This window comes from Penicillium waksmanii (assembly GCF_028829765.1).
Source record: "Penicillium waksmanii strain IBT 27052 chromosome Unknown utg000010l:1.0-3698451.0:1.0-3701458.0, whole genome shotgun sequence".
Lineage (NCBI taxonomy): Eukaryota > Fungi > Ascomycota > Eurotiomycetes > Eurotiales > Aspergillaceae > Penicillium > Penicillium waksmanii.
In genome coordinates, this window is record NW_026643256.1 from 2,431,896 (window position 1) to 2,453,054 (window position 21,159).

Here is a 21,159-nt window from a genome sequence, read left to right on the forward strand (position 1 = left end):
TACTACTATTTCAATACTCATGATGTCGGCTGTGTTCACTCGCCACGCCTGTCAGCGAATCACCGAGGAAGCCCCGGCCGACCGTTCCAAGGTAGCGTTGCATCCTCGCAGGCGCAGGCGGAGGCGGTACACTTTGTGTACTCCCCGTATTACTTATTACCGAGGAAACTTGAACTTGCCATTGTTCGCTGCCAGTGCTACGCTGGTTTCACTCAATGGCGCGCCTAACATGTACATTTACTCCATCCTGTTGTACGAGTACGGCCACAGACTTCTATCTTCACTGTCCACTCCTCCTAAAGGCTTGTCTTCACTAGCCCAGATAACTCCCGCGCGACGGAGAAAAAAATAACAAAAGGGGGTCAGGGCCCACTACAAACTTTCGTCTCTTACGTTGCCTAGGCCTGGCCAATGCGGTGGAGTAGCTGGCCAGAGGATATGGCCGTTGGCACATTCTAGGTCGTTTTTCAAGTTAGCTGTCTACTCCGTATTTGTGGAGGACAAGAATTCTAGATTCTGGTCTATTTACTGAGTACTCGTAGTTTCATGATGACGAGGAGGAGTACTCTCCACCATACCCCGTAGAGTGACACTGGTTGTCTCCCATTGGGTCCATTGCATTATGCAGGTATATCCGCGCAATCTCTGATTCGGCGATGTCGCAATATCTATCGCATTCATTGTCGCAGAATATCCCCAGACCCTGTCACATCATACACAGAGATGGCCGATATTCAAGAGTTCCAGTTCAAGTTTGGCTGCTTGTTTTCGGGCGGAGCTTGTCAGCGGCCAAACGGCCAGCGGCCAACGGCCCGCGGCCCGGGAACATCTTTGGAGCGCGGACACGGACACTTGATTTTCCAGAGATTCGATCTGGGTTACGTAGCGCTTCGCAAGCTCTTCGAGGTCTCCAATATATTGAGAATTTTCGGGCGATTCCTCAAAGTCTTTTGCGGTTTTCATCTTTTGATTCAAGCCTGCTATCAGCCATGAAAACTTCTATATGGGGTCGAGTGGATAAGAATTTCGATGGAGACAGCCTCAAGTTTACCTTATAGCAGTAGGATAAAACTCCAGATTTGGGATCGGAGGAAATTTAGTATGCCGTATACTATGTATCTATTAATATTAGATTCACAAGGGATACCGGAGGATGCCAGTGGTTGGTGAGACGTAATTGGACAACCATAAATGACAGATTGGTCTACTAGTATTTATACTAGGTAGAGACTGGGAACAAAGGACATTCATGAGAATATGTAGAGCCAAAATAAAGAATATGTCGTTCGAGAAAAGTCAATATAGTAATGCTCTTGACAATATGAGACATATTTATACAAAGACGTATTTCCGGGCTCGAAGGAAGCGCGGTGGCTTTATCGCTTTGGCTCTCGAATATTCTTTGCTCTATTCATCAACGCTTGTAAACCGCCCAAAGGAGACCGGAAACATCTGATGTATAGCAGTGGATAAGCTGACACGGCGCAATCTGGTCCCAAGTTCATGAAAGCACGTTTCTTTTTGGAGCCACAGTAGGATACGTCTTGTCCACCTCTGACAGAGAAAGCTGTCTATTATTAAACATTTTGCTCATGAAAATTACTGGAGAGATAAAATAAGCTCCATCTGACAGTCTAATGGTACCCTCCGTCTCATATATAAAGCTCGAACTCTCCGCACATCGACTCTCCATCCAAACCGAGATCCATCCATTACCTTCCACGATGCATCCGAAGACCCTTCCACAAACAGAAACGTTCCAGTTTCCTCGCGTTTTCCACCCTTTGGAACCCAAAGACTCAATAGATATCCAAACCCAATTGATAGCATCCTTCAAGGAGGAAGGAGGAAGGAGGAAGGAGGAAGGAGGAAGGAGGAAGGAGGAAGGAATTGCATCACCAGGACCCTCAACCTTAGAAACCTTATTTTGACTACAGAGTGCGGAAGATCAAGGAGTTATTGAAAGGGTTTAATACTGCACTAGGTTTGCTACCTAGTAGGTATCAGTCGATACTAGTATTCAACTTGTATTCTGTCCGGTTCGCAATTCCTTGAACAATAGGTAGTTACCTACTGGAAGGTTCGCTCTAGTGGTTGCTGTTGCAACCTAAGTATCCATAATCAGTCAATATCCTCAGATTATATGCGCGGATTCTTTCCCCAATACCAGTAACAAGTTCAGGAAACTTGATGATGATTTGATTTTATATGTTCTGCGCTATTGAGTATTGCAATTCGCAATTCCTCACCCCATCATCCTCCGACCCTATCCTCCCCTTCCATTTTCACAACACGTTGCAAGGTCCCTATGTTATCCCAAGGCGCAAGCTCAAGCGCCTCCAAACCCAAGACAAAGAAAAGATGGTATCAAAACAGCGCTGAATGTACCCGCGCACAGCACGGAGAGCGACAAAAATGACAAGGGAAATATACGGATAGGAGATGAGATGAATCACTTGAAGAAGCGGTACTTCTTCTTCTCCTTATCATCCTTCTTATCCTTCTTCTCCTTGTCCTTCTTATGGAGCTTTCCACCGGGCGGAGGAGCCCCGGCTGTCCCGTTCGACCCCAGAGACATGTTGGACATGAGTGCCTCGGGGGGCGCGGGTGGATTCAGATGCGACGTCGGGATGGCCTTTTTCTGCGGCGGAGGTGTGGGTGCCGGGGGCGCCTCTCGCTCAAAGAGATGAGCAGGGGCCGTGGGCTTAGGCCGCTCGGCAGGAATATCGAGGCGGCGCTTGTCCATGCCCAGATCGCCGACCTGGCGCATGAAGAGCCCTGGTGTCAGCATATGAGTGGTGGCCAGGAATACATCACGGCCGTAGGTCTGCGAGATTTCATAGCAGCTACGCGATTCGCCATAAGTCGCACCGCCGGCCATGAAGACAATCATACGCTGGCGAGGTTGGTCGACGGATCGGGTGCGTGCCCATGTAGGCTTCGCACTGCGCAGGGAGGCTTGCTGAGAGAGCATCTCCTGTGCGGCCATTCCACCATCGGTGTCAGTGTGAGGCCTGGTGTAGGGGAATAATGTCGAGTCCAATGTGCCACGAATTTGCTCCTCTAGCATTTGTTTGACCCCAAGCTCGTACCGTGTCAAGCTCAACTCTTCCGATTCCGGTACAGGGGTTCGCCGCTGGAACAGCGGTTGCACTGGTGGCTTTTCATCCTTGAGAGGCTTCTCCACACGAACTCCAAGGAGTTCAAGATTGGAAATAACGTTTCCGTCTTGGCCGGGAAGTTGTGCGTGTGCCATGAGCTTCCGAATGTCGCCACCAAGCAGACCGCCTCGATAGATGATGTACAGTAGGAGCAGTCGGAGTCGATCCGGTGTAATTACTGCATCGTCATCGAGCAGCTGTACAAGTTGTGCCGCCAAGTTTTTAGCTTTCTTGTAATTTTCGTCGAGACCCGTGGCAAAGGATTGCTCCATGGAGCTGACCTCAATAAGCTTTCGGGCTCCAAAGTACTTCATGCATTCCCCTGCCATATTCAAATGCAGAGTGTAGGCATCTTTTCCTTCCGTGAACTCTGTCAGTCCAGCCAACATGTCTTTGATAGTGTTGACGTTTTGTTTGTCGTTGCTGTAGATACTCGTTAGCCTGGCACAAAGAGGGAAAAGTGGGAACAGGGAGCCCCTACTCCTCGGCGAACTGTGGGTTGGCTGCTCTGAATTTAGCAAAATCCTCGCCGAGCTTCTGGAGCACGTCTTTCATGTGCATGTGTCGGTACTCCACCCAAACTTTATCATGCTCCCCAAGCTCCATCTCCTTTTCCTCTTCGTTGTCTTTACCCTCGTTGAGCAATGTCTTGTAAGTGACCTTGTCGCCATCTTTGATCGGCAGAAGGTCATGCACCATTGCTTGGTATGTGAATTCGTGGAGAAGAGGAGCGTAGACATCCATTGAGCGGTCGACAATAAACAAAACTCCTCGTGGACGGTTTGATGGGGGAGGGAAGTCACGCTGGAACTGAGCAAATTGATCTAGTTCCTCTTGGATAAAGCGCGCCAAGTGGGAACATAAGACACCAGCCTCGTGAGTGGGGGATCGGGGTCGGTAATAGCGGATAACCGGGTATTCGCCCAGGGAGGCACAGAGAGAGACGACCTGGCGTAAAAGTTTAGCTAGACAGTTGGATACCTCGAAATTAGCGGACGTTTTTATATACCTTCTGGGCGAGATCTTGAAGGTGGCGACGAATTAAATGGTTGCAGCCCGGGTGGAACAGGACAGGGAAGCTCCACGGATCGCGGAATGTGACCAGATGTGACTCCCGGGGGTAGAAGTCGATGTTCATTATGCGGTAATCAGCAATGGCATCACGCGCCATTTGTGACCGGTCAATTCGAGCGCGCAGCTTGGGATCAAGAACTATTTCCACTGTTAGCTGAGATCAACCGAGGTCCCAATGTCGCCGACTGACATGAAGTCCACACCAAAAACGCTCTGCGATATCTCTTCACTTCGAAGTCGGCCATGAGACAGTCCACGATCCAAGACTCCGGTGATAGTATATATAAGGCGTCCATGTCCGGGTTGGCCATCCGCCGGTGGTCGATCTGCTCGATGTCTGCGGGGCGATGATGCTGTTAGAAGGCTGCCTAAGGTCCACGTTGTAGAACTAAACCAGGCAGGCTCACTGGATACATTGAGGTTCAGAATATCTTCCTCTTTCACAGCAGCATTGATCAATTTCCTGCTGTTCTCGTCCACCACCAAAACTTTCCACTGTGCGGGACAAGCGTCAGTAATCGCACGCGGGGGGGAGGGGCGGAAGGTGTGACGTACTTCGTGGCCACCGGCATTGCGGATGGTATTAAGGATGACTGGCATAGAAATTGTTTGTTAGTTCAGGTTCTTTGGAGGAGACACCGAGTACCCGGGGAAGCCATGGGGCCACCTTACTGTCGCGTTGGACGTTGATGATCGAAGTGCTCATATTGGCGGGCAGCCCAGAGCGAGGCTCACACAGAGAGTGTCAAAGAGAGAAAGTGAAGCGGAAGTGACGGAAACACCGCCGAGCAAAAGGTTGAGTACACCAGAGGGCGGACAAGGGATTCCTGGGGAGGGGAGTCAAGGGAAAGGTGGCTCGTATGAGGTATATGAAGGAGAGCGCGGATTCCCCACCATTTTTGATGATGGGAGCTTCTCAAGTGGATCTCCCGGTGGCGCGCCAGGGAACCTTAGGAACTCGTCCCCGATAAGCATTCGTTTTTCTGCATGTCCGCATGTCTGCATGTCTGCCTCCTTCTCCTCCACTCGTTTTACTTTCTAGCGCGTTCATTCCCTTTCGCTCATATTAATTACCCACGACTGTCTAGGAATGCAGTCATGGACTGGCAGAGGCAGTCGTTCCCTCTTCTGCGCATTGCGACTCTTCCCTCGACCCGTTGAACGACAGCGACAATTCACCACCTCCCTCCCTCTGCACCGGTCGAAACGCGAAAATAAGCACAAAGAAGCTAGATCGGACAATGACGCTTCGAGCGCGAAGAGATCCGCTAAGTCGGCGATGAAATCTGGCCATACGGGTCCCAACCGAAACAGCATCGCCGGCCAGAGAGATTTCAACCGAGTCGTGCAGGCCGCTCTGCAAGATGCGAAGGTGCGACTTAATTCAACAGGGGACTTACCTGACTCTTGGAATAAGTTTGAGCGTCAAATATCGAATGCGTGCAAAGTGGAGGATTCCAAGTCGGATGCGAAATGGGGCCCTTTGAAACAAATCAAGTCGTCGCTGCAAAGGGCATACCTGTCTGGCGGAGTAGCAGGACTTCGTGGCGAGTTGGATTATATGCGCTATGCAGATGATCTTACCGCAAAGTACTCGACTCCGAACCTGGAGGTGCATCAGAAAATTGCCGATCTTCGCTATCCCGCCGAGTGGTATCCAAAAGCCCGATCCATGCAACGAACGATCCATCTCCACGTCGGTCCGACCAATTCCGGAAAGACATACCACGCCCTACAACGGTTGAAACAAAGTAAATCGGGTTTCTATGCAGGGCCGCTTAGATTACTCGCGCAAGAGGTATACCATCGATTCAAGGCCGAAGGCATTCCTACAAGTCTTGTCACTGGAGACGATGTCAAGACGCCGGAAGATGGTCAAATACCTCGTATCACAAGCAACACAGTTGAAATGGTCAGCGTGGGACAGGAGTATGATATTGGAGTCATCGACGAAATCCAAATGATATCCAATGCAGCACGTGGATGGGCGTGGACACGAGCTGTTCTAGGCAGCCAGGCAAAGGAACTCCACCTGTGTGGCGAAACGAGGGCCGTTCCTCTCATCCGTGAACTATGCGCACTTACAGGAGACACCCTGGAGATTCATCGATATGAGCGATTGAATCGCTTGGAGGTCATGGACAAAAGCTTGAGGGGTAACCTCAAGAGTCTTGAAAAGGGTGATTGTGTCGTCGCCTTTTCCCGAGTTGGAATCCACGCTCTGAAAGCAGACATTGAAAAGGTTACTGGGAGACGAGCAGCTATCGTTTATGGAGGTCTACCCGCCGAGATTCGAACGCAACAAGCCAATTTATTCAACGACCCGGATAACGACTACGACTTCCTGGTTGCTAGTGATGCAATTGGCATGGGATTGAATCTGTAAGTCTAAAACAGTTCATTGACTTTGACCGAGATAGAGCCCTTACTGACCAACTTCAAACAGGAGCTGCAAGCGTGTTATTTTCGAGACGTTGGTCAAACGACTTCCCGGCGGTCTTCAGCAGTTGACTGTGCCGGAAATCAAGCAGATAGGTGGGCGTGCGGGTCGATACCGGCCAGCCGGTGCCAAAGAAAGCCCAAACGACAAGTCAAACGTGGGTTTGGTCACATCTCTCGAGGAGATTGACCTTCCTTCTATCCAAATGGCTATGAATATGGAGCCTCCACCCCTTCGCGCCGCGGGCATTTTCCCGCCTAATGTCGTATTCGAGCAACTCTCGGCATACTTCCCGAAAGAAGTCCCGTTCGAGTATCTGATCAAACGACTAAATGAAATTGCCGCCATCAATCCTCTTTTCTTCATGTGTGATAACAAGGGCCAACTTGAGAATGCCGAAATTATTGACACTACGAATGGCCTGCGAGTTGCGGACCAATTGACATTCATGGCTGCCCCGATGGACACCAGAAGTCAAACCGCTCGCGAAGTCACTGCCGCATTTGCTGACTGCGTGGCTGAAAATAATCGCGGACGGCTGCTGGACATTCCCCATCTCAACCTTGAGATTCTAGAGCGCCCTGTATCCGGCAACAAGGATTACTTGCATGAGTTGGAGAGTCTGCACAAAGCTATTATTCTCTACTCGTGGCTTAGTTTTCGTTTTGGCGGGGTATTCACGGACCGGACTCTCGCTGCACATGTCAAAGAACTTGTTGAACAGAGAATGGTGCGGGCGCTGACTGAATTCTCTGCCAACAAGTCGCTACGCAAGGATGCCTCATTGAAACGCCAGATTGCGCTTCAGAAGCAGCTGCATAGACAGAAAACCATTGACTCTCAGGGCCTCATGCCGCAGTCCGCTGAAGGCGGAGAGGGCGATGTGCAGATCCGTATGAACGAAGATGGCTCTCAAAGGAGTGCGGACGGCGAAGAGTCTGCGGAGGAAGAAATGCAAGATGATTTGAATGAAGAGAGCTTCGAAGAGACGGTGGATAACGAAGCTTCTAGTGCGGAGCTGATGCTGGACCACGTTACTGGAGAAAGCACCCAAGAGCCTGAGAAGGAGGCGCCGGATAGCGAGAAACCCAAGCCACGTAGTTCCGCGTGACTGGACTAATGTAAAACTAGTATTGTATATTAGATGTATAAAACCCACTCCTTAATATTGGAATATATGCTAGGCCCCCTCCCATACAAATCCGGACACTAAATAGCTTCAAGTTCGGAATGGTACCATAGTTAGGGCGTGAATTTGAAAGCACCTAGTTAGTTGGCGATGATAATATGATGGATGTCACTGTTAGTAGGATATAGTCAGTTGGATATATAAAAACTATACGACTAGCCAGGTTTGGTATCCTAGTTAGTGACATATTCAGTACCCTCCAGGGCTGAATTGCTAGGATCACGCAAGTTGTATAAGTAGAGTAGCTTTACCACGGTGGTTACCCTAGGGTATGGATGGCCGTATAGTTGCTGTGGCTGTTGCTGTGGCTGCCCCGTGGCTGTACTTTCTGCCTCAGGCTTCTTATCTCTTATCAGTGGCGCCGGCCCCGGGCTGCACTGATTTTCCGCCTTCACTTTGCTCGAAGTCACCTACGCGACCAGAGCAGGGTTCTGCGCATTCCCTCATTTCTACCTCGTCGGCTTGCGCCTCTCGTCTCCTCATTTTCACCGTCGCTCATTTACCCGGTCACCACCATGGATGACCTGGAGTCCCTGGAGCTGTTGTCGCTCGTGTCACGAGTGACGAACGAGCTCCAGAATCACCTGGGTATTAACGACAAAACGCTGGCTGAATTCGTCATTGACCAACACCTTAAATGCAATGGCAACTTTCCCGAATTCAAAGCAGGCCTCGACGAGATGGGCGCCGAATTCCCGCAGAGCTTGATGGAGAGTGTCGACCGCCTTGTTCTCACGATGCACCCCAAATACAAAGGGAAGAAGGAGGAGAACGGCGACGCCGCTGTCGCAGACGATGACCTGATGGATGAATTCGGTGCCTTGGAACGCAAGTCCCGCGTTTTTAAGGGTCTTGCTGTTCCGGATAGAGACAACCGCTGGGAAGAAGACGACTACCTTGATAACAAGGGCAACAACGATCAAGCAGGAGCTATGGATGATACATTTGCGATGCTTGAAGGACTGGCCGGGAAACCAAAGGACGAAAAACCGCGCCCCTCAAAAGACGAACGCGATGGCAGGAAGCGCAGCCGCAGCCCTTACGACGACGATAACCGTGGGCGCCGACACCGTGAGAAATACCGGTCTAGATCTCGGAGCACGCATCGACGCAGCAAAAACGACGAGTTGGTGGACGAGTTTGGAAGATCTATCGGGAAATACGGCGACAGGGAGGAAAACCACCGCAATGGCCACAGTGATCGACGCAAGCGTCGGGATCGCGAAAGAGATGATCACTTCAGTGAAGCACCACCCATGGAATTGGATGATCATCCTGTCATCTACAAAGTTTATGATGGTCGTGTGACAGGTGTCAAGGATTTCGGTGCTTTTGTCAACCTTAAAGGAGTCAAAGGCAAGGTTGACGGGCTTGTTCACGTTTCGGCGATGCAGGAAGGCGCGCGGGTGAATCACCCCTCTGACCTTGTATCGCGTGACCAACCCGTAAAAGTCAAGGTGGTTAAGATTGAAGGAACTCGTGTCGGGCTCTCGATGAAGGAGGTGGACCAAACAACGGGGCGCGATCTCATTCCCCAGCGCCGTCTGGCCTCGGGTGCCAACATGGAACGCCTTGATGGCTCAGCTGAGGATGATCGTTATGGAGCCCTCAGTTCCGATGTTCCTGTCATCGAGGACTCTGGCAGGCCAATGAGGAACCGGAAGCGTATGACCTCGCCAGAACGTTGGGAAATCCGACAGCTCATTGCATCCGGAGTTGCTTCAGCAGCCGATTACCCGGACCTCGAGGAGGAATACAATGCCACACTCACTGGCGAGGGTACATTTGAAGAGGAGGAAGACGTTGATATCGAGGTCAAAGATGAAGAGCCTCCCTTCCTGGCTGGCCAGACTAAGCAGTCTCTCGAGCTTTCTCCCATTCGTGTTGTCAAGGCTCCTGATGGATCGATGAACCGAGCGGCAATGTCCGGCGCAAATCTTTCCAAGGAAAGGCGCGAGTTAAAACAGCAAGAAGCACAGGATAAGGCGGCCGAGCGGGCAGCCGATGTTGACCTCAATGCCCAATGGCATGATCCGATGGTTGCAGCCGAAGATCGGAAATTTGCTGCAGACCTACGCAGTACCCAGCAACAAGACGAATCTGTGCCAGAATGGAAGAAGGTCACAATGGGCAAGAATGTGTCTCTGGGAAAACGTACTGACATGACCATCAAACAACAACGTGAGAGCTTGCCTGTGTATAAGTTCCGCAAACAACTGCTTGATGCGGTCAAAGATAATCAGTTGATGATTGTCGTTGGTGACACTGGATCAGGAAAGACCACACAACTCACGCAGTACCTGGCAGAGGCCGGGTATGGAAACAATGGTATGATTGGCTGCACTCAACCTCGCCGTGTGGCCGCCATGTCCGTTGCCAAACGTGTCTCTGAGGAAGTGGGCTGCAAGCTCGGTGCCGAAGTTGGATATACTATTCGTTTCGAGGATTGCACCAGCCCAGAGACTAAGATCAAGTACATGACCGACGGTATGCTTCAACGAGAGATTCTGCTGGATCCAGATCTCAAGAAGTACTCCGTGATTATGCTTGACGAAGCTCACGAGCGAACCATTGCCACTGATATTTTGTTTGGACTATTGAAGAAAACCATCAAGCGACGACCGGATCTCAGATTAATCGTCACATCGGCCACTCTTGATGCTGAAAAGTTTTCAGTATACTTCAATGGCTGCCCTATCTTCTCTATCCCCGGCCGAACCTACCCCGTGGAAATTATGTACTCGAAGGAGCCCGAGTCCGATTATTTGGATGCTACTCTTATCACTGTGATGCAGATTCACTTGACGGAACCCACCGGAGATATTCTAGTTTTCCTCACGGGACAAGAAGAAATTGACACTTCCTGTGAGATATTATACGAGCGAATGAAAGCTCTCGGTCCTTCTGTACCGGAGCTTGTCATTCTACCCGTTTACTCTGCACTTCCTAGTGAGATGCAGAGTCGAATCTTTGAGCCTGCGCCGGCTGGCGGGTAAGTACGCTCTTTCTTTGTTTTATTGATAATTGCTGACTGGAATTTCCAAATTAGGCGAAAAGTGATCATCGCGACCAACATTGCGGAGACATCAATTACGATCGACAACATCTATTGTAAGTTTCCGAGATCCTTATTACCCAAAATACTTGGCAGAGCTAATATGATCTTGTAGTCGTTATCGACCCCGGCTTTGTCAAACAGAATGCTTATGACCCTAAGCTTGGTATGGATTCCCTCGTGGTTACTCCCATCTCCCAAGCCCAGGCCAAGCAACGCGCTGGTCGTGCAGGACGTACGGGCCCGGGAAAGACATTCCGTTTATATACCGAGGCTGCCTTCAACAGCGAGATGCTTCCGACGACAATCCCCGAAATTCAACGCCAGAACCTTTCCCATACCATTCTCATGCTGAAAGCGATGGGTATTAACGATCTCCTGCACTTCGACTTTATGGATCCTCCACCAACAAATACCATGCTTTCAGCCCTGGAAGAGCTATATGCATTGTCTGCTCTTGATGATGAGGGTCTCCTTACCCGACTCGGTCGGAAGATGGCCGATTTCCCTATGGAACCTGCTTTGGCTAAGGTGCTCATTGCTTCTGTGGACATGAGCTGCTCCGATGAAATGCTTAGCATTGTCGCCATGCTTTCAATAACATCGGTATTCTATCGTCCAAAGGAGAAGCAACAACAAGCCGATCAGAAGAAATCTAAGTTCCACGATCCTCATGGAGATCACCTGACATTGCTGAATGTCTATAACGCCTGGAAACATTCCAAGTTCAGCAATGCATGGTGCTTCGAAAACTTCATCCAAGCGCGACAGATAAAACGCGCCCAGGATGTCCGACAGCAACTTCTTGGCATCATGAATCGCTATCGACACAAGATCGCCTCGTGTGGGCGGGACACGATGAAGGTCCGACAGGCCCTCTGCACAGGATTCTTCCGGAACGCTGCTCGAAAGGACCCTCAGGAAGGATACAAAACACTTGTTGAAGGAACACCAGTTTACATGCACCCTAGCTCTGCACTTTTCGGCAAGCCAGCAGAGCATGTTATTTATCACGACTTGGTGCTCACCTCCAAGGAGTACATGCACTGCACAACGTCGATTGAACCTAAATGGCTGGTCGAGGCGGCGCCCACATTCTTCAAGGTGGCGCCTACTGATCGTCTGTCTAAGCGAAAGAAGGCCGAGCGTATTCAGCCCCTGCATAACCGGTTTGCTGGTGAAGATGATTGGCGTCTTTCTGCTCAAAGACGCCAAGGCAGAGGTGGTGGTGGTGGAACATGGGGTTGATCTGTCATATAATAGTATACTAAGAAAACGGAGCAGAGTTTGGAATCAATTTGGCCATGAGAATCTGGCTGTGTACAATTCTAGTTCGAAACAAATGTTTTTCAGCTTGTGTTAGCAATGTAGTATAATACCGACATCCTTAGATTAGGATAATCAAACCTTAGAAGCTAGTTGCGAAACGTAATTTCAATGCAAAATGAAAGTTACAAAATACCTACTACTGAGTACCTAGGTAGTAATAGATAATTATAGCTTGATCTTGAAATGAATCAATTGTATGCTCCAATGGAGCGGTGACTACTACTAGTACTACATATTAACGGGTAGTGAAGCTTTAAATGGAGTACCAATGCTGTTTGGCCTCCCACCTCTCCTGCAACGCCTGTGGAAGGTTTTCTGGCACCACGATATAATTCCAAGCCATGGAGAAGAAGCGAGGGTGAGCCTTGTTGAGGCGATGCCTCGGGCAACTCCAGATCGCCTATACTACTACCAGCCTCCCTCCTTTGCTACCATAAACCTACACCTTTCATTATCTCCTTCCAAGGTTGCTTTCGTCATCAAGACTCGACAAGGGATGTGTCAAACACAGCCCAACGGGGCTCTACCTTGTGGAATGAGCTCATCCCAGAAACAAATTGCTACCACGGCACATTATACTAATTATATACAACATTTAAGTGGGTAGCTATTAAATTAACCCCATCGCAAGGACCTTTACCTAAAGATTGTATCAATAAAGAGAGGCCTGTGTATCATTGAACCTTTGCGAACACATTGTTTCACACAATTACCTCAAACAAGTAATTGAGGTGGAGTAATGGCGATATCTCATCCCATAGAACATCCTTGTGTGTTCTTTGGTACCTCCAATGGAAAGCTGGATCGTCGCGCTTGTTCGACTACGCCGTCAACTACCTATCAAACCTCGCGAACATGGTCCCAGGCGGTAGTCCTGCCTAGCCTAAATTCCTCCACGACCTATTACTATCACAATCGATTCGACAAACTACAGCGTGGAGCACTTTTTGAGCCCTCGAATCCCAGGTGACAAGACCCCTTTCGCGCTAGACGTGGTTATTGGCCTCGGTGTTTACGGCGAGAATGGCTTCACCAAAGGCCACATCTTGACTTTGGTCGACAAGAAAGACACAATACCTGAGATTCAACCAGAGCTGAACCACAGCACCATCGGTCGCCTCGCCCAAACTGTCGATGACTATGAGATCGTCATTTATCCCGGTGATTTCGCTTATGCCGATGACTGGTGGGTCGATAGTCGGTTTTTACCCGGAGCGAATGTGGACAATCACTTTGAAACAAATCTCTACGCCGCCACAGAGGTTTACCAGTCTATCTTGGAACGATTCTATGGCCAACTAGCTCCAATTGCCGGCCGCAAGCCTTACATGGCTAGCCCCGTAACCACGAAGCGAGTTGTTTTCCGAGCAGTACAACGATCCCCTTCGCATATTATGGCAAGGAGTTAGCCATTCCTTTCAAAGACTTCTGCCCACAAGGTCAAATGAATTTTACAGACTTCATGCATCACTTTGATGGAACCATGCCAAACGTGTACCCATCATTCTCCAAGAACACCACCGCCAAAGTACTAGCTAAAAAGGCACGAAGCGCGGTACTACCTCCATTCTGGTACTCATTTGAACATGGCATGTCACACGTCGTGATGATCAATACCGAAACAGATTTCAAAGATGCACCCGAAGGATCTGGCGGCTCCACGGGGATTAACCAAGGCAATTTCGGCAAACGCAATCAGCAGCTAGAGTTCCTGAACGCCGATCTTGCTAGCGTTGACCGAAGCGTCACGCCTTGGGTGATTGTCGCTGGTCACCGTCCATACTACAGCTGTGATGGTTCCAAGCACACCTGCATAGAGTGCTAGGAGGCCTTCGAGGATACCTTCTATACCTATGGTGTAGATCTGGGAATCTTCGGACACGTTCACAACTCTCAGCGATTCCTCCCCATGTATCAAGGAAAGGTTGATCCAAATAATCTGACCGATCCAACAGGCCCTATGTATATTATTGCTGGTGGTGCGGGTAATATCGAAGGATTGACACCTGTTGGGCCTGTACCTCCGGAGAATGAGTTCAACTACGCCGACGATTGGAGTTATGTTACGGTGAAATTGTTGGATGAACAGCATTTGCAGGTTGACTTTATCAAGTCTACGACTGGGGAGATTCTAGATAGCAGTACTTTGTTCAAGTCACATAAGGAACAGTTCGTGAGATAGTAGAGGGCATTACCTTTTCATGTGATCACTACTGTCTGCCACATTTATAGGAACGAGCTTCCAAGGGTGGAGACTGAGGGGAGTGGAGAATAGCAAAAAGGTTGAGCACTTATGTTATGACTAGGTGTCGAGTAGTAGTTACTAGGTTGGCCAGCTTTCTAGATAGCTGGCCATCTACTATAAACAAAAACTATTACTCCGTACCTTGCCAGCATAACGAGTACTAAAAATCAAGCATCGGCCCGATGGCGTCTATCATTCGCCGTAAGGAGGCCACCCACGGGGTTGATCATGAATGGAGGTCTAGAACCACGCTGGCTTTCTCAAGCTCGAAAAAAGAAATAGAGCACTCGAAAACGAGGACCAAGCTCGTCCACGAGGATCCGGGTCGGCACGGTGCGGGTACGGTGCGGAACTCTAGAAAGGGGTTCCGGCCGTTTAGCTGGATATTCCGGAGAACAGAGCGGGTAAATCGTGAAAACGATAATATTCGGGAGATTGGGCAGACCACAGAAGAGGTTTCGGTCGAGGAGCCGAGCTAGTGCTGTACCATGCAGGCATGTGAAGAAAAGCGGCCAATTGATATTGATAATTAGGGTTTCGAGGCTGGAGATGGTCGATCTTCGGATCGAGTAGATTGAGATACCGAGCATCTTCGGAGTTGCTCGCCTTACTTACTTCCTACCTCGATGTCTTCAACCAGTTTCTAGCTATCATCCTGACATGAGCAATATTGCGCCTCCTTTGAATTCCCCCAGGTTGCGAAAAGGAGATCAAGACATGACAAATGAAGCCATCCTCGGGTCGATCCCCTGACGATTGGCGTTGATAAAGTGGACATTGGGCCACCCGGAACCTGCGGCTTGAATCCTTCGCCCCTAGCTTCACTGCTGATTAGATCTATCCCAGTCACCGTACTCCGCGGCTACGAGTAGTCTACTGCTGGAATAAGCTCTCCGGCCGCCTTAGCTTAGTGGAGATAGACGCGGGTAACCAGGTCTCAGTTTTGGGTCCTTTTGGGTCTCTTTTGATCACCTCAACTGCGCTACGGCGATCCCAATTCCCGCCGAAACATGGCTAGATTGGTGGGCTATAGAGCTCCAGTGGGGCCTCGCTCTGATCAACAGCTGGTCTAACCCCATGTTGGTCTCCACTTCATGCACACGTTCAATAACTTTTGGGTCCGGCAGACACTAACCCCTCCAGATCTGCCATTCCCGTTCCCAGCTTTCTGAACCCTACTCGATCAGATCCGGATTGAGGGTGTCGATCGGATCTCCACGGACGGCGCATGAACCGTACACACTACCAACCAGACACGTTAATCGGTGCCGCTAGCCCTCTTGGCCTCTTTTTAGTACGAGTACTTTTAGTACCCAGACACCCCGAGTGGACCGCACAGGAATGCTGCAGGGATTTGGGCCAAAAAAGCTCAATTGGGATTCCAAATCATACTACGGAGTACGGAGTACTGCGGAGTAGAGCATTGCCTATGCAGTACGCCCGGTATGGATTACTTACAGACCCGGGGGAAGAGTCGACCGTCCGTTAGAAAGTTTATATAAAGGAGAGCACGTTCCTCCTGGCGTTCTTCTTCTAGTTCTAGTTCTCGAGTACTTACATCCAGTCATTCTTTCATTCACTCCTTTTAAATTCACCAACCCTATACATTCATCATTCATAACTTTCTACTAGATTTCGATCTACATTATACATTTATTTATACCATTCATAATGCAGTTCAAGAGCCTTCTCGTCACCTCCCTCATGGCAATGGGTGCCATCGCCGCCAATAATGGCAGTGATATTGCTCCCAGCGTCCAGGGCCGCATCGCCCAGCTTGATCTCGGTTTCAAGCAGACCGATGTGCTGCTGAACAAGTTGAAGAACAACATCGGTGGAATCACCGCCGACGTACGTCCACGAGACCCTCCTATCTCTCGCACAACGTCAAATAACTAACTCTACCTGCTCAGGACATCGTTGTCGCCTACAGAGAGGTCGTTGCCCGTGAGGCGACCGACATGATGATGCCCCAGCCTTGGAAGGCTCTGGGGGACTCCCAGCAGATGGTTATCTGCCAGTCCTTCCACTCGGTACAATCCACCCCCAGAAGAATGAATCAATCCAATTGCAACCAAATTCCCTAACAACTTTCTGTTACAGCTTGCTCTGACTGGCCTAGATCTGAACGCCGACTTCACCTTCAGCGCCAACTACTTCAACCAGACCCAGCGCCACGATCTGCAGCACTCCCTGAACAAGGTCACCGAGGAGACTAGCGTGAGTGTCGAATCCCAAAACCCCCCCATCATATCCCACCCCATCAAAATCAATAATTCACTTATCACACCCGAGACATCCGGCTAATCTGAGACTTCGTCTGGATATATAGGACTTCGTCAAAAATGTCGCCAAGACCGCCGTTCCGTACTGCCTGGACATCATCCAGGAGGACAACAAGGCGATCTACAAGTCCATTCGTGACGCTCGCCAGGCCCTCTCTGCTTAATAGTGCATGACGCTCTCGAGGGAGATAATTCGGTATCAATACGGTTAACATTTCTCGCCTATGGTTACGAGTATATAGGCGCAGACTGAGATTGGATTGTGGGGGAGAGGAACAGGGTCTCCGTACTGGCACGCTTCCCCACTTCCATCTCGCTCACGCACTAATGGTGTACAAATCTGATAAACTTAATTTAAAGCGTTATTGAGCCCATTGCAATATCTGTTTCATGATTTAGTTTCTCCTTTTCTTCCAAGTTTTCTGTTCTCTTAATCACTCCCATGCGTGGCCCAATCGAACTACTAGTACTGCATACTAGTACGTCAGCCACGTCGACGCTTCGGGCATCGGTCCTATCTGTCTACCGACACGCTAGTAAGAAGCTAGGAGAAAAAGAAAGATAAATAGTTATTCGATCGACCAAGCGATTGATAGATTGATTGCAAATCTGTACCTGTCGATATCTATGAATAATTTGTATCCACTGACGAAAAGCAAAACCCACGTTAGTGCCTGTCCGCCGAGCATAGATTTACGGCAATCCACCACTCCACCACTCCATCACTAGATCGGTCAAAACCACATCACATCCCTAGATCATCCTCCTTGCAAGACAATTCGACTGAACTCGGTCGGCACCGGTGACTCGGTAAAGGCATTCCCCTTGAGAAGCAAAAGCAAAGAGAAGAAAGAGAAAAGAGAGAGAGAGAAAAAAAAGCAATCCCCTCGGTCATTGGATACAGCAATAACATGGAAAAGAGCCAAGGACGAATAAAGTCAAGGCTGAGAATGGGTTGCTTGCTAGACAGAAGCTGGGCAGCAGGAAGAAGGGCATCCCCTCGCCAGGGTACCGAAAATGGGAATGAACAAATACAACATGGAAATAAGAAAGAAATGAAAGTGAAATTTGAAATAGAAAAGAAAATGAGGAAGAAGAAGAAGTTGGGGATGCTTTGGATCTCTCTCAAGAGGATGATGCAACGTTGCCGTGTAACCAGGCCGGGCTAAAACAGAAGACCGAAACTCTTGCGCCGCATAGAGTCTTCCATCGCATCTTTGCCCAGAATAGTCACATATCAAATGGAGCAAGTAAATGTCAGATAAGATGGAAAAGCTCGAAATTTCGGCCGTTTACCTGTACGGGCCGGGCCCGACCATGCCGCCACGAATTTCGCCGCCGCCGGACTGGCCAAACATTTCAAGCAGGTGTCGCGATGAAGGAGGGGGGCCTTGAGGACCAGGATTTCCAGGTCCGAAAGGACCTTGGCCGCCAGGGCCAAGTCCCATCATAGCCTCTGGGTTCGGGGGCATGGGAGGAAAGCCGGGAGGAGGGCCACCCATGTATCCGGGCGGTGGCATCATGCCAGGAGGAAGGCCCGGGGGCCCACGAGGAGGGAAGCCTTGTCGCTCGCCGAGGGGAGGTCCGTTCCCGGGCATCGGCATCATGCCTGGGGGGGAAATTGAGAGGACCACGAGTTGGAGTGGGCATTCCAGGGTGGGGGCCCATCGGGCTTGGTCCGTTGCCTTGTTGTGGGGGAGGTGGACCGGTCCATCCGGGAGGAGGCAGGTGTTCCAAGCCAGGAGGTCGCTGCAGTGGCATCGGAGGTTGATTTGGTGGGCGTGAACCACCGGGAGTCATAGGGCCCTGGCCGCCTTGAGGGAAAGGAATGTCATCAAAGTAGCCCATAGGCGGACCGTTGGGGGCCCGACGCCGGAGCTGCTCGTTGTCAGGCCGTTGCATATTGGCAATAGCAGGGTCGTCGAAGAAGTTTGGAGTCTTCTGGCCAGTCAGCCCAGGGGGAGGACGGGGCATCATCTCCGGCATCAAGCCAGGAGGAGGAGCTGGTCCGGCATTTGGGGACCGCTGAGAAACACCACCTTGGGGTCCGGGCCCAATTTGAACCTGCTGCATCAATCGAAGGAGATGATCACGCTCGCCAGGGTGGGGTTCCTTCCCGGCCATCTGGGCCAAGGGAATCTCTTGAGATGGACTCGCAAAGTCCGGACGACCCATGTGCTCTCTGACAGGGGAAGACATGTTCATGGCCGCACGAGAATGATCTGGGTGGACCATCGGTGACGGCCGAGAATGTTCGTTTTGGTGAGGTGTACCGTGTGGTGGGCCGTGTCCAGGACCAGCAGCACCGGGGCCGCCAAGCATCGCCAGAATTCGTTGGAATCCCTCTTGGTCTGCTTCTTGATGGTTGGCAGGGGTGCTTCCAGCGGAAGATTTAGGAAGGGCGGGTGACTCTGGAGCTCTGAACGGGCTATCAGGTGGAGGGCTGAAAAGTCCAGCAAATCGAGATGACTTTCCAGACTTTGCGGCATAAGAGTTGTCCTTCTGCGGGGTCGACTGGACCTGGACAGGTGATGCGACGGCCTCGGGTACTGGTGGCTTCGGTTCTCCAAGCATACCGAAAAACCGGTCCATAGAGGTATCTCCCATGAACTGAGCGCCGGAGCTAAAAATCTCGCCGTCTGTACGGTGCGTCTCGGACTTCTGGGCAGGGATATCCGATTCGATATATTCTTCCTTCCTCTCCACTTGCGATGGAGGGGGTTGAGCAGCGCCTGAGCCAGCCTTCATGCGCTCCTTCCAGCGCTCAAAGTCTTCCTGTGTGTGTGCCCGTCGGGGCTCGTCACGATCGTTCGCATCCAACCATTCGGGTTCTGATTCGAGTTTAGCAGCACCACGAGCCCAGTCGCGATCTGCGCCATGGCGGTCGCGCCGCCATTCTCGGTTGCGAAGCGCTGGCTTGTCATCATCTGCTTCGATTGCTTCATTGCCGTTCTCTTCACGGAACCAGCTTCCATCGTATTTTGTTCGTGTCGTCGGCTGACCCTCCTTTCGTACAGGGAAGCGGCCATCCCGATCCCGGACTCCACGTTCGCTGTTGAGGGGATCTCGAGGTGCCTCGCGGTTCTCCCATCGATCGAATTCCCCGGTGCGTCGGGGCTTGCGGTCTTGTTCTTCTGCAGGAAATGTCCGACGCGGGCGCCCAGCATTCCAGTCTTCCTTCTCTCCACGTCGGCCGTTCAAAGCAGCGGGTCGTGCGTCTCGCCGGTCATAGTCTCTCTCCTGGGTGGTGTCTTTTTCTTTGAAGATGCGATCTCGGAAGTTGAAACGGTCATTCTTCTCATCCGTCTCAGTTGGACGGGCCGGTCGTTCAGTCAGGTCAAAGGAGCCTTTACCTCCTATGCGGGATGAGGCAAAGTTGGTCTTTGGAGGTCCGAGCACGATTTCATCTACACCCAGTTCAAAAAATAGAGTCAGTCAATGTTAGGGGAGGGACGGTATAAATGAAGGATGATGGGCGATACCTGAATTGGAGCCCCGCGAGATATGACGAGCTTCGAAAAAGCTCGGTCTTCTATTTGTAGTTGTTTCGGATGGGCTATTGGGATCGCGGGTTGTTGGTTGCTTGCGTTGGGTCGTTGGGTCGGGTTGAGGCCTATTGCACAGAGAGGTAGATGGTTAGTCTTGGCCTGAAACGATGCGGCACGTTGATCAGAAAGATAGAAAGAGCTGAACATACATCCATTCATCAATTGGGGGAAGGCCTGGAGGTTTGGCGACAAGAGGAGAATCGCGCAGCCATATTAGCTCGTCGATCTCGTACCGTCGCGCCATGACGGCGGTGTCTGGGAGAGTGTGTGCGGTCTTTATCGACAAAGGATTATGATCCCCTCATTGGTCGACGGGGGTGGTATTCGGCAATTCACAGGAGTATTCGGGGAGGAGGCCAGAGAGGCGTATGGAATGAGGTCGTCACAGGGAAAAATCGTGGGGGGGTTGGAAGGTTTAATCCAGAAAACGAGATCGAAAGAGGTCGGGGTGAGGAGAAGCGGACAAGCCACTTGTGGCGAAGCTCAAGGCGGAGTCGGCGGTGACAGGAGATTCCAGCAAGGAGATACTCCCACAAGGCAAAAAAAAAAAGAAAAATAAGGATCAAAGGGATTTGAGAGGATTTCTCGGCGGCAGGGGTAGCAGGGTGGTCGAATATAGGACGTAGAGTGGGAGCAGAGGGAGAAGTGGGAGAAGGTGAGGTTGAAAGTCGAAATTGAAGTTGCCGAGGGGTCGTCAGAGCCGAAAGGGGCAGCTCCTTCAGAGTACAAATGATGTGAGTTGGAATGCTAGAACACTCCCCCCGATAAGACTGACTCGGTAGTCAACAATTGTAAATGATAAATAAGCTGATATAGTACTCAACTTTGAATCT

The 21,159-nt window shown here is 50.6% G+C and overlaps 7 protein-coding genes across 7 annotated transcripts; 5 read left to right on the forward strand and 2 right to left on the reverse strand.

Annotated features, from left to right (window-relative positions):
• Positions 1-2,452: 2,452 nt before the first annotated feature.
• Positions 2,453-4,941, reverse strand: N7481_012854 (Sec1 family protein; the record flags this gene model as incomplete). Its single annotated transcript, XM_057272073.1, has 7 exons — positions 2,453-3,584; positions 3,643-4,109; positions 4,171-4,373; positions 4,426-4,572; positions 4,643-4,730; positions 4,791-4,828; positions 4,908-4,941. 7 exons carry the CDS (start codon positions 4,939-4,941, stop codon positions 2,453-2,455), a joined length of 2,109 nt encoding a protein of 702 aa, XP_057116261.1.
• A 384-nt stretch (positions 4,942-5,325) lies between these two features.
• Positions 5,326-7,786, forward strand: N7481_012855 (ATP-dependent RNA helicase SUV3; the record flags this gene model as incomplete). The annotated part of the gene is made up of 2 exons (XM_057272074.1): positions 5,326-6,617; positions 6,682-7,786. The coding sequence occupies 2 exons, from the start codon at positions 5,326-5,328 to the stop codon at positions 7,784-7,786; spliced, it is 2,397 nt and encodes a 798-aa protein (XP_057116262.1).
• Positions 7,787-8,379: 593 nt separating this feature from the next.
• Positions 8,380-12,167, forward strand: N7481_012856 (uncharacterized protein; the record flags this gene model as incomplete). Its single annotated transcript, XM_057272075.1, has 3 exons — positions 8,380-10,856; positions 10,914-10,975; positions 11,035-12,167. 3 exons carry the CDS (start codon positions 8,380-8,382, stop codon positions 12,165-12,167), a joined length of 3,672 nt encoding a protein of 1,223 aa, XP_057116263.1.
• Positions 12,168-13,039: 872 nt separating this feature from the next.
• N7481_012857 (metallophosphoesterase family protein) lies at positions 13,040-14,430 on the forward strand (the record flags this gene model as incomplete). Its single annotated transcript, XM_057272076.1, has 4 exons — positions 13,040-13,116; positions 13,183-13,652; positions 13,706-14,004; positions 14,074-14,430. The coding sequence occupies 4 exons, from the start codon at positions 13,040-13,042 to the stop codon at positions 14,428-14,430; spliced, it is 1,203 nt and encodes a 400-aa protein (XP_057116264.1).
• Positions 14,431-14,675: 245 nt separating this feature from the next.
• On the forward strand, positions 14,676-14,972 carry N7481_012858 (uncharacterized protein; the record flags this gene model as incomplete). The annotated part of the gene is made up of 1 exon (XM_057272077.1): positions 14,676-14,972. One exon carries the CDS (start codon positions 14,676-14,678, stop codon positions 14,970-14,972), a length of 297 nt encoding a protein of 98 aa, XP_057116265.1.
• Positions 14,973-16,164: 1,192 nt separating this feature from the next.
• Positions 16,165-16,942, forward strand: N7481_012859 (uncharacterized protein; the record flags this gene model as incomplete). Its single annotated transcript, XM_057272078.1, has 4 exons — positions 16,165-16,344; positions 16,407-16,526; positions 16,597-16,713; positions 16,826-16,942. 4 exons carry the CDS (start codon positions 16,165-16,167, stop codon positions 16,940-16,942), a joined length of 534 nt encoding a protein of 177 aa, XP_057116266.1.
• A 1,128-nt stretch (positions 16,943-18,070) lies between these two features.
• Positions 18,071-20,570, reverse strand: N7481_012860 (uncharacterized protein; the record flags this gene model as incomplete). The annotated part of the gene is made up of 4 exons (XM_057272079.1): positions 18,071-18,387; positions 18,410-20,185; positions 20,261-20,391; positions 20,476-20,570. The coding sequence occupies 4 exons, from the start codon at positions 20,568-20,570 to the stop codon at positions 18,071-18,073; spliced, it is 2,319 nt and encodes a 772-aa protein (XP_057116267.1).
• Between the last annotated feature and the right edge of the window lie 589 nt (positions 20,571-21,159).